The sequence below is a fragment of the Columba livia genome, chromosome 14 (genome assembly GCF_036013475.1).
Source record: "Columba livia isolate bColLiv1 breed racing homer chromosome 14, bColLiv1.pat.W.v2, whole genome shotgun sequence".
Lineage (NCBI taxonomy): Eukaryota > Metazoa > Chordata > Aves > Columbiformes > Columbidae > Columba > Columba livia.
The window spans coordinates 17867833-17880356 of NC_088615.1; the positions used below are offsets into that span (position 1 = coordinate 17867833).

The following is a 12524-nucleotide window of genomic DNA, read 5'->3' on the forward strand; positions in this document are numbered from 1 at the left end:
TCTACATGATGGTGTCGCGAGACTGAAATTGTCTCTTGGTGTTAGACATGTTTTTTTCCTGAAACATGCGTGCTTTCTCCATGAAAGGAGAAGTTATGGGTTGTTTCTCCTTGATGAAGAGGAGAGTGTCGCCAGCCTTTTGGTGTGAGGCTTCTGCAGAAAAGGTAGCACGAGTGTCACAGGTAAATTCGTCCGTGCATTTTTTCTCTTTGCAATTACTTTTTTATATATAGATACATACATATTTGTTTACTTGCATATCTATCTATGTATGATTATATATATGTTTGTTTGTTTTTCCTCCTTATTCCTTTTTGGATGGTAGGTCCCTCTTTTTCACCCTTCCCGATCTGTCTTTCATACACAGGTGAAGGTGTACAATGAGATCTCAAGGAAAAATATCGCATTATTATTTCAGGCCCTGTGCTCTTTTCGATTGCCTTTCCCCAACAGGGGTTCTTGGTCCTGGTTGATTGCGTGGAATTAAGTCTCTCTGCAACTTTCTGCAATCCTTGTTATGTTTGTCTGTTTTACTAGGAGAAGCTGTATTCACCCTGAGGACACATCTAAAGAGACAAAGAGATATACAAAATGACAGCGATTAGGCACTTGGTCTGCGTAATCCTGCTGTGACCTAGAGTATTTTGTTTAAAAGCTGTCCTATCAACATAAAAACTCAAGGATCAGGTGAATATTTTATAAACAAGTTGCAATCCTTTACATCATTATTTCTGACAATAGAAAAGCCACTTCCCCAGTCGGTCCAGCTATTAAAGAAGGGTTCCTGCTGCTTGAAGCCTGATATGATATTGAGCCTGATATCTCTGGTTCCTCGGGAGCATAAATATCATGGTTTGTATTTCAGAACCTGTTCTCTTTTGTTACCCTTGTACCGGGCATTAGGCATGGCAAAAAATCATGGTGTGGATTGTGGTTTTGCATAAAATAAGAAAAAATATTTTACTTTATGTATATCGTTATTAACAAGGGATTTTTCCATGAAATAGAAACAGCACTGTGTGCAGTGACATGACATAACATATAACATAACCTTACTGTGTTAAGTTATGGGCCCCTCACTACAACGAAGCTGGTGAAGTATCTAGGGCACAAGTCTCGTGAGGAGTGGCTGAGATAACTGTGGTTATTGAGCCTGGAGAAAAGGAAGCTGAAGGGAGACCTTATCACTCTCTACAGCTACCTGAAAGAAGGTTGTAGCAAAGTGGGTGCTGTTCTCTTCTCCCAAGTAACAAGCAATAGAACGAGAGTAAATGTCCCCAAGTTTCACCAGGGGAGGTTTTCATTGTATATTAGGAAATAATTCTTTAGTGAAAGGGTTGTCAGGAACAGGCTGTCCAGGGAAGTGGCTGAGTCACCATCTCAGGACGTATAAACAGATGTGTGGTGCTTAGGGACCTGGCATTGCTGCTTTCCTCTATTGGTCGGGATGTGGGGAACTAATGGGTCTGTATGATGTACCTTTGATCTGCAGAAAGGGTAAGAGAAAGTCATTCAAGGACGACACCTATAACAAGCTGTGCAATTCGTGGAGAGATCATGCATTAAGACTACTGGGATAAGCTTTGTAATATTCTACGCGTCATATTTTACTTTACATATATAGACAAATTCGGTCATTTTTTCCTGTGCGGTCGACCACTCCGTACTGAATACGGCGACCACGGGAATCCTCTACCTTCTCCCTGGTTGTGATCACCGCGAGTGTAAGAGAAGAGCTCGGTTGGAGAAAAGCCGACGCAGAAGATCACTCCCGGAGGGAAGCAATGTCTCCGTGGCTACTGTCCCGTGGCCGCGAGGTGTGGGTGGGACATGCCGGGTGCTCGGTGGCTGCAGTGCCGGGAGGAGGCTGCGGGCGCCGCTGTTGACCGAGGAGGAGCGAGAGGAAGGCCGGAGCGCTGCAGGCAGCCCCGCCCGCTGCAGCCCGGCTCGCTCGCTCGCTGGCTCGTGGGCCGGGCGGTCTGCGAGAGTCCCCGCGGTGCGGAGCCGTGCTGCAGGGAGGCGGAAGGACCGGCAGCAGCGGCCGGGAGCGTTCGAAAGGTGCCGAAGCAAGAGGCGGCGACGAGGAGCTGCCGTTGTTGGTGCAGTGCCGGCGGGACGCGGCGGAGATGTGGGCGGCGGGGAGGCGCTGGGGTCGGCAGGAGCAAGCCCTGCTGTGGGGCGCGCTGGTGGCGGCGTGGGAGGTGGCGTGGGGCCAGCTCCGCTACTCGATTCCGGAGGAGATGCCGAAAGGCTCGTTCGTGGGCGACGTGGCCAAGGACCTGGGGCTGCAGCTGCCGGCGCTCAGCGACAGCGGCGTCCGCATCCTGGACAAAGGTAGGACACCTTATTTTGCTCTGCACGGGAAGACGGGACATCTAGTGACAGCGGAAAGGATAGACAGAGAGCAGCTCTGTGAGAATGTACACCGATGCATGCTGCGATCTGGCGTCATAGTGGAGGATGAAATGAAGGTTTACGGAATCGAAGTGGAGATCACGGACACTAACGACAACGCCCCCAGTTTCCGAGAGGCAGAAACAGAACTGAGAATAAGCGAGACGACAGCCCCGAGGTCGCGGTTTCCCCTGGTCAAAGCTCATGACTCAGACTCGGGAACGAATTCTGTGCAGAGCTACGAGCTAAGCGGCGACGAGCACTTCTCGCTGGCCGTGCAGACGGGTCCCGGCGGGGATCAGCGTCCCGAGCTGGTGCTGGCGAAGGCGCTGGACCGGGAGGAGGCGGCGTTTCACGAGCTGGTGCTGAGGGCGAGCGACGGCGGCGAGCCGGCGCGGACGGGCACGGCGCGGATCCGCGTGGCGGTGCTGGACGCCAACGACAACGCGCCCGTGTTCAGCCAGGCGGAGTACACGGTGCGTGTGCCGGAGGACGTGCCCGTGGGCTCCACCCTCGTCACCGTCACGGCCACAGACCCCGACGAAGGGCTCAACGGGTATGTGATATACAGTTTCCATACAATTTCAGTCCGGGCATCGCAGATTTTCCACCTGAACTCTGAGACAGGAGAAATATCCCTGAAGGACAACTTGGACTTTGAAGAATTATCTTCACATGAACTGGAGGTGCAGGCTCGAGACGGAGGAGACCTTTCTGATACCACCAAAGTCGTAATCTCCGTGACAGACGTTAATGACAACGCGCCCCACATTTTGACACAGTCGGCTCTGAATGAGATCTCTGAAGGTGCCCCGTCGGGGACAGTGGTGGCCTTGCTGTACGTGCAGGACAGGGACTCGGGACCGAACGGCGAGGTGCGGTGCAACATCGCTGAGAACCTCCCGTTCCGCCTGGAGAAGTCCTTCGACGACTACTACCGCGTGGTCACTGCTGAGGAGCTGGACCGGGAGCAGGTGTCAGAGTACAACGTGACGGTGCGGGCGGCGGACGGCGGGTCGCCGGCGCTGTGGAGCAGCGCGGTGCTGTGGCTGCGGGTGCTGGACGTGAACGACAACGCGCCGGTGTTCGCGGAGACGCGCTACAGCGCCCGTGTGCCCGAGAACAACGCGGCGGGCGCGCTGGTGCTGAGGGTGCGGGCGTGGGACGCGGACTGGGGGCAGAACGCGCGCGTGCGGTACCGGCTGGGGGAGGGGCGTGTGCGGGGCGCGCCGCTGTCGTCGTACGTGTCGGTGGAGGCGGAGACGGGCGCGCTGTACGCGCTGCGCTCGTTCGACTACGAGGAGGTGCGCGAGGTGGGGCTGTGGGTGCGGGCGGAGGACGGCGGCGCGCCGGCGCTGAGCAGCAACGTGTCGGTGCGGCTGGTGATCGTGGACGAGAACGACAACGCGCCGCAGGTGCTGTACCCGCCGGCGGCGCCGCTCGCGGCGGGCGCGGGCTGGGCGGGCGTGGAGCTGGCGCCGCGCTCGGCCGAGCCCGGGGCGCTGGTGGCCAAGGTGGTGGCGGTGGATGCGGACGCGGGGCAGAACGCGTGGCTGTCGTACGAGCTGGCCAAGGCGACGGAGCCGGGGCTGTTCCGCGTGGGGCTGCACAGCGGCGAGGTGCGCACGGCGCGCTTCCCGCTGGCCCGCGACGCGGCGCGGCAGAGCCTGGTGGTGGTGGTGAAGGACCACGGCCGGCCGGCGCTGTCGGCCACGGCCACGCTGACGGTGGTGCTGGCCGAGAGCGTGGCCGAGCTGCTGGCCGAGCTGGGCAGCGCGGCATCGGCGGCGGCGCCGGGCGAGCCGGCCGGCAGCCTGACGCGCTGGCTGGTGCTGGCCGTGGCGGCCGTGTCCTGCCTCTTCCTTGCCTTCCTGCTGCTGCTGCTGGCGCTGCGCCTGCGGCGCTGGCGCCGCTCGCAGCTGCTGGCGGCGGGCAGCGGCGCCTTGCGCGGCGTGCCGGCCTCGCACTTCGTGGGCATCGACGGCGTCCGCGCCTTCCTGCACTCCTACTTGCACGAGGTGTCGCTCACGGCCGACTCGCGCAAGAGCCAGCTCCACTTCTCGGGCGCCAGCTGCTGCGACACCCTCCCGGCCCGCCCGCCGCCCGACGAGCCCGCGCCGCTGCTCGGGGAGGACACCGCCGCTCCCCCGGTGAGTTCCAATGACCGTTCTTTCTCCGAGACGCTTCCCTTGTACTACTTCTGTGCCTTTTTCCTTCCGCCTTCTGCTTCGTCCCGCGTAGTGAGGTTTGGTTACAGGGAAAGCAAGCTTCGTCCGGCAACGCGTTGTGAGCTGGTGGCTCTTGCTCTGGGGATCGTCACTCAACGTTACTGCTTGTGTGGGAGGCAGGAGAATTGGGATTGCTGTTATCTTTAATTTCATTAAAGCAGGGCTTTTGGCCTGTTTTAGGCGTCAGGTCGTTTCTCGTTTTGCCCCCTTAGATGTGTAATATTGTTTTAATTGTTGTATTGCGTTATTAGCAAATGGAATTTTGCGTTATTAGCAGGCTCAGATGTTTTTCCGACAGCACATGTGCTTGAGTAAGATCAGAGTATCTTAACAGGCAACATTAAGGCTTCCATGTAGAACTGAGCTGCTCATAGTTCCTACTCTTCTCAGCCTTTCTATTTTTCCTTGATAATGTGAATGAGAAACCAAATGTCTCTGTATTGGTCCATACTGCCTTTTCTCCGCGCCGCTGCTCGGGGAGGACACTGCCGCTCCCCCGGTGAGTTCCAGTGACCGCCCTTTGCAATTATCGCGATGCTTCCTTCTGCTGCTTCTCTGCCCTTTCCCCGCCGTGTTCTGCTGCATCCCGCGTAGGAAGGTTTGGTTACAGGGAAGGCAAAGCTTCGTTCGGCAGCGCGCTGTGTGCTGGTGCCTCTTACTCCAGGGAGGTGAACGTGGGAGTGTTCCTCAGCGTCGCAACTCGTGTGGGAGGCAGGAGAAGTGGAACTTCTTCTGCCTTTGGTTTCATCAGAGTGGGGCTTTTGTCTGTATTGTCTGTATTATTTTGCTCCCTGACGTGTCATACCTTTTTTTTTTTTTTCCCTGTAATTGTTAGCTCTTCTTAACGATTTATTGAGAATGATGTGTGTCTTGAAATGGAACATTATGGTCCCCGTGTAGAACATAGCTGCTTATCCTTTCCACGCTTCTCAGCCTTTCTGTTTCTCCATGATTACGTGGATGAAAAACGAAATGTCTCTTTATTGGTTTCTGCTGCCATGTTTTTGTAGCGGGTGGAGAAATGGGCAACAAGTGGCCCCTTGTCGGTGTCTGCTTGCCCGTTATGAAGAAGCAAGAGTTTCGTACAAGTTGTACCTATTCTAGAGTGTCTAGGTGGCTGCGAGTGAAGGGGTATTGGAGGAAACAGGAGATGTTTTATCGTTGATTTCTGTTGATTTTGTTGATTTATTTCAAACGAAGCTGGATGTGCCTGGGCATGACAAGACATTGTAGTCGTTAATAAGTAAAGAGATGTATCCTTTCAGCAATTACGAACCTGAGGGTGTTTAAATCCTGTCAGCAATTACTACCCTAAGAATATATAAGCAGTGGACCTGTACCGGGTCAGTCTGCTCCTTAAACATAGACTGATCTGAGGGACTTCCTCTCCTTGCAATTTGAAAATCCTGGAACATGCGTAATTAGTTGAGATTCTTTAGTATACATCTTAAAACTGTCAGGGTGTCCTTTAGATTAACTTTGTTCGTTGTAAGCTCATTCTAATACTAAAGATCACATCCACCGATGAGAAGGCTCCTGTCCAAGACAGGACCCTAACCCACGAGCATACATAGTACAAGAAAATCATTGTGTAACCATGTGTGAAAGCTGGAAAAGGAGTGGAAACGTGGAGAGGTACTAACCAAAATCGAGGTGTGCTCGTTTGCTGGTTTTATCAGATTCTAGCTGTCTGAGTTGAGGCTTCATCTCTTTTCTGTTTTCTGTGAGTGGCAGTTATCACCCATACACCGTTATATTAAATTTGAGCATCGTGAACCTTCCAAATTACTCATGTGGTGAATAGGGATGATGGTGTCTTTGAGCTGATACTTGCATGACTGGGTCTTTATTGGAGCTGCATGTCACTTATGCATGTGAGAACATTTAATGTTTCTTCGAATTAGTGTGATGAGCAGAGTCATTATATTGAGGAACTGTGACCAGGATCTGTGATGTGAGATTCTGTGTGAGACTCCTGTGTTCTTTTTACCAACTAGATGCCTTTCTTGTATATCTACTATAGTTGACATAATCTGAAACATTATGCTATGATTCTTTCACTTCTGCAAGTTTCCCATTCTTGCCTTGTTTGTTGTCCAGGTCTAGAGCTGGGCCTCATTATGGATGGTAACCCTGAAAACATTAAAAGCTCTCTTTAGTTGTTGAGCTGGAGGAGCAGTTTCCATCCATACCTTGAAAGTGGTCAGCTGCCAAGACAAACACTCTGAACATCCCTGAATGAAATGCTCTTTCACCTGTGGCTGCTATACAGTCAAAACACTGGATATTGTCTGTGGTTCAACTAAAGTCTGTGAATGCAGAGCAAGGAGGGTGTGAGGATGGATTCAAACCAGGAAAATGGTTGAGACAGTGTGTTCTTTATTGAGCAATGGTTTGATTTCATGTCTGGTGGCAAGGCCTGCGCCATTTTTGCTGTGATCCTGAATTCCTTGTCCTGAAAGTTAATGGTAGTTCTCTAATCATAAAGTGTCTCCTCTATTCATCTTTGTGTCCCTGGAACATTGTGATGTAGAGTTAGTTCATAGTTGTACTTAGGCCTTCTTTCAGGCCTTTGTTTCCTGGAAGTTCATGGTTAATTTTCCCCATTTCCGGACAGTGTCTTGCATTTAAAAGTGAGTTGGTTTGCAGCAAAGACTTCGTTCAGCCACCTAAAACAGAAATTTAGTTGTGAAAAAAATTAAGCAGAAGCTAAAAGATAATCTGTTCTCCTTTCTCAAAAGACTGAGCTTGAGAACAAAGCCTATGATAAAGCATTTACACATATGGCACCCTATCTGTGGGAACTGAGTAGGCCATATATTAGAAGAACTGCTGAAAGCTGATGACTTTCTTAAAATGAAACCCCCAGCAATGTAGTCCAGAGTGACACTCTAGGGCCACACTTGCAGCTTGATACCTCAACAACTTCCAGATGCTCTCAGGGATGAATTTCAATGAGTGTAGTGAAGTCTTTGAAGTCCTCCTAGTGATTTTCTCTGACAATGCTTTCTCTTCTAATACTTACTTACTTCGCTTGTCTGTAATGATCAACATAGCTTCATCTCACAATGCATTGTGTGTTTGTTCCTCGTATTCATGCTACTGTGGGTATAAAAGGGATGAGATGGGAGGATACCTTTGTTTTATGTTATTGTCAGAGGGGAATACATGTAAACATGACCTCCAGTAGAAGTTGCATCTCTGTGGAACTGCACGTGTGATAGCAGAGGGGAGATTGCCACCAAGCCATTAAATTGATGACCCAGTCTCTGTTGGATGACCAGTCCTCTTTTACTTTTGTCATTTATCATTTGTGTGCTTTGGAATCCTTCAGTTTCTGCTCAGAATGGTGGTGAGGAGACAAATGGACCTCCCTTCCTGGTGCGATCGTAGTTCATTATCCTCTCATGACATGCCTTTGCCAATTCTGAGAAGGTCAGAAGCAAACGTGCAAGTTGTGTAGAGTTGGAGAGAAGTCAGGGGAGCTCTGTGAGGGTGGCTAGAGAAGAACTGATGATCATTTCCTTGCTGGTCTTGCTTAACACAAGCATGTGCCTAATGGAGTACCATGCAATTTGAGTTGCTTCTGCTCAATAACTTTGGCCTAAAAAATGTTATTCCAACTGATCCATTCACTTTTCTGTGTTTTTAAATTTTCCCTTGCTTGTCATGAGCTATAGCTCGACCTCAGGGTGTCTGATCAAATGGAGAAGGTCACTTCCTTTCTAGTTGTCTGAGTGCAGGTGCAGTTTGTGTACACACCATCTGTCTGCCCCTTCTCTGCCCTCTCTCCACTGCATTTTGTTGCTTCCTGTATAACGAGATTTGGTTACAAAGAAGGCAAAGCTTCTATCAGGAATGCGCTGTGTGGTGGTGGCTCTTGCTCTGGGGAGGTGAACATGGGATCATTGCTCAGTATCATAGACAGTGTGGTGGGCAGGAAATGTGGAGCTGCTACTGGCTTGAGTTTCACTGGAGCAAGGCATGGTTTCTTTATCACACACCAGATTGTTTCTCTCTTTGTCCTCTGACATGTGTAATACTCTTTTTCCTGACAGTATTAGCTCTTCTGAATGGATGTGTTGCATTACTAGCAAATGGAAACAGAGTCAGATGTCTTCCTGACTGCCTGTGTTCTTGAGTAGGATGAGAAAATGGAATGTTAATGGCCCCATGTATATACAGTGCTGCTCACCACTGTAGGGAAGAAATTTGTGCTACCAAAGCTCAATTAGAATTGAAGCTGGCCAGTATGGTCAAGGACAATAAAAAAGGCAAACTAGAAATTACATTGGTCCATTACTTGATGAGCATGGTCAACTTGTTAACAGGGACATAGACGAACCTGAGGTATTTAATGCTTATTTCATCTCTGTTTTCAACACTGAAGATGGACTTGGGAGCCCAAATAACTTTGGGTCATAAAACCATGGCTGCAAGAACAATAAACTCCCAATCAATCCAGAATTTGTATAGGATTTGCTACTCCAGCTAGATCCCTACAAGTCAATTTGGCCTGATGTGATTCATCCAAAGGTACTTAAAGAGCTGGTTGATGTTATTGCGAGACCTCTCTCAGTGGTTTTTTTCAACACTCCTGGGAATCTGTAGAGGTCCCAGATGACTGGGAGCTGGCAGACATTTTCCCAATCTACATGAAGGGCAACAGGGATGACCCTGACAACTACAGGCCTGTCAGCCTCACTTCTGTTCCTGGCAAAATCATGGAGAAGATTGTTCTGGAATTTATCAAAAAACATCTGAACAACAATGCAGTCACTGGTCCCAGCCAGCATGAGTTCATGAGGGGAAAGTCCTGCTTAAAAAACTTAATTTTGTTCTGCGACAAGGTTAGCCACTTAGATGGCCAAGGGAAGCCTGTTGATGTGATCTTTTTGGATTTCAGTAAAGCCTTTGATACTGTCTCTCACAGTCCCTTCCTGGACAAGATGTCCAGCATACAGCTGGATAAACACTCAATGCAGCGGGTAAGCAATTGGCTCATGGTCTGGACTCAAAGGGTTTTAGTAAATGGGGTTACATTTGGCTGGCAACCAGTCACTAGTGGGGTTCTGCAGGGATCCGCCTTATGGCCAGCAATCTTCAATGTGTTTATAAATGACCTAGACTCAGGACTTGAGGGATTACTTATTAAGTTTGCAGATGACACAGTTTGGGAGGAGCTGTTGACACTCATGAAGGCAGAGAGGCCCTTCAGAGGGATCTGGACAAATTGGAGAACTGGTCAATCACCAACCGCATGAAGTTCAACAAGGGCAAGTGCCAGATTTTGCACCTGGGACACGTCAACCCTGATTGTACATACAGACTGGGCGACAAGATGCTGGAAAGCAGCTCTATGGAGAGGGATTGGGGGGGTTCTTATTGATGGCAAGTTGAACATGAGCCAAGAGTGTGTCCTGGCAGCCAAGAGGGTCAACTGTGTTTCCTGGGGTGCATCAACTTGTGACCTACACATGCTGAGAAGCCAAATATCATCCATGGTAAGGAGAAGATGTCTGTGCAGCTGTCTGTTAGGGGGAATGTATGTGCAAATGATGATAACCACATGATCTGTAAAGTGTTTGAGGAGAGTTTTGGGGGTGTTTTGTCAATTCCCAGGGTTTGTTTTTGACAGTCTGAAAATGTGCCTGAAGGTGTCTTATTGTCACCTTGCTCAGACTGACCTCCTGTAGGTTCATAATTTTTCTTTCTTATTGTATGACATTCCCTGTGAATGGTATTTGAAGGCTTACCTTGCTTGTCGTGATGAGGTAGAGGCAGGCCTCTTTGTGTCTGATCATGCACCTGAAAAAATCACTGGAATTAATGCCCTTGCTTGTCACATACGCATGGTGAGAAGTCAGCGCAGGATCAGCAAGAGACTGGCCTGAAAGCAGGAGAAGAGAGGGTTGTGTGCTCCATCTGTCTGGGCAGTGCTTTAATGTCATGCCCAGTGCTGAGGCCTCTGCCACTTACACTACAGCCCTTTTCCCACATTCCTGAAAGAGGATGACAATCTTGTGACAAGTTATTTTGTAAGTAATAGACATGGGAGTGTAAAAGTGACTCCGGGGTACTACTTCTAGTATTTGTTGTGTGAAATGTCCCTTTTCCAGATACATGTGCTTGTAAGACTGTGATCCACAATTTCATCCTGGTTGTACTAAGCTGTCCCCAGCCTTGACTAGCCTTCAGATGCTATTAATGGCTCTTGCTCCTATGAAGTAACTGCTGGTATTTCATCAGCATGGAAAGTGCTGTGAATGTAGGAGATGGGAGTATGTTTTCTTCAGAAATTTCTAGGTTTGCTCTTATTATTTAATGTTGGGGCAAGGAAGGTACTCATTTTTTACACTGTCATGTCCATTACAACTTCTATTGTATATGGTAATCATTGGGCATAGAGGTAAACATCTCAGTATTGGTTGCAGAGTCACATCTCTTCCAAGCTGCTTATGTGCATGATGGTGTTTTGAGCTGACACTAACAACTGAGCCTTTAACTGAGCTGCATGTTTTTTGTGCCCTTAGAACATTTTCTCTTTCTTTAAATGAGTGTGGTGAGCAGGGAAGTCTCCATGCATGCATCCATATTGTGATCTTCATTCTGCATCAGGAGAAGTTGTATGTGCAACATTTCTTTAATGGTGTCTGTATTCAAAGTTACCTTCCTTATTGTGTGATGACAGCACACACTGAAGCATTTGGTTTGCAAAGAAACAGGTCAGTTAGAAGAATTCACTGTGTTATATTATGATATATCTAAAATGGAGGTTTAAAAGATCTTTTTCTCCTAGTTGTTAAATGGGCCCCATTGTTGTGGTTCTCTGCATTTTCACTTTTTTATTGTCTAAAGAAATTCCTTGGAGAACTGTGGCTATAGAGAACTGTGGCTATTTTCTTCGGTGTAAAATCCTCTGCGATCTGCCATGTACGTTTTAACAACTAGGTACCCTTCTTGTGTACCTACTACAGTTGACACACTCTGAAATATTAACCTACTAGTCCATCACTTCTCTAGGTTTCCCATTCCTTCTTTGTTTCTTCTCAAGTTCTAAAACTGGGCCTTAGTTTGGCTGATCACTGGTAAAAGTAGAGATCCATTAAAACTGTCAAACTGGGCAGGCAGTTTCCACCCATACCTTTAAGGTGTTCAGCTGCTGAGACAAAGACTTGGATACACCTTGGTTTCCCCAACTATTACATATGGGCAGAACAGCTTATAATTCCTGTGTGGAACCTATAGCCATGTATATCTCCCTGTAGTGATTTGATGGAGAATTTTATCCAAGTCGTAAATACATTTTCTCATCCTTCAGGCATCGTTTGCTGTATTTCATTTGCAGATAGTTCTTTTGTATCTGAAACTGTGAGTGTTCTTTTGCAGCAAAAACACAAACTGATGAATTTCCAAATGTAACCCACTGGCTCTGTAGTTCCAGTTAAGATTTTAGGGCCTTGCTTACAGGTGCAGACCTCAGTGACTTCCAGGTGCTCTGGGAGATTAATTTTCAAGGTAGAGATATGGCAAAGCATCTGGACATTCCAGGAGTCAAGTATTTACCTCACAGAGTCCAGTTGGAGGTTTTGGTTTCATTCCATAATAATCAGAAATTATTGAAATCTTTGATCTTCTTTCAAGAAGGACTTTGTGGAGAACACTTGTATACACCCCTACCTATTGCCTACACAAAGTGGCTAACAAGCATCAAACAAGATAAGCGAGCATTATTGCATAGAAGCAGATACCCCTCTGGCAAGCTCAGGAACACAGTGCAGACTGTAGAGTCCTGCTGGCCAGTCCCACCTACCTGTGGTTTGGGGACTACGAGACTACGTGTACATCTCTGTGACTTCCTACACTGCACAGGCCTGGATGTGTCACAACAGTGAATAAACA

At 48.6% G+C, this 12524-nt stretch overlaps 1 protein-coding gene across 8 annotated transcripts in view; it reads left to right on the top strand.

Moving 5' to 3' along the window:
* Positions 1–12524, top strand: part of LOC102091799 (protocadherin gamma-A4) — a 223708-nt gene that overhangs the window by 61010 nt on the left and 150174 nt on the right. Inside the window, exon 1 of one of the 8 annotated variants that reach the window (XM_065030285.1) lies at positions 1986–4544. The exons of the other annotated variants lie outside the window; for them this stretch is intronic. Coding sequence (XP_064886357.1) covers positions 2127–4544 — 2418 coding nt within the window. The 5' untranslated portion in view covers positions 1986–2126. Of the gene's footprint in view, positions 1–1985; positions 4545–12524 lie in introns of those variants that run through there. 8 annotated transcript variants of the gene reach the window in all.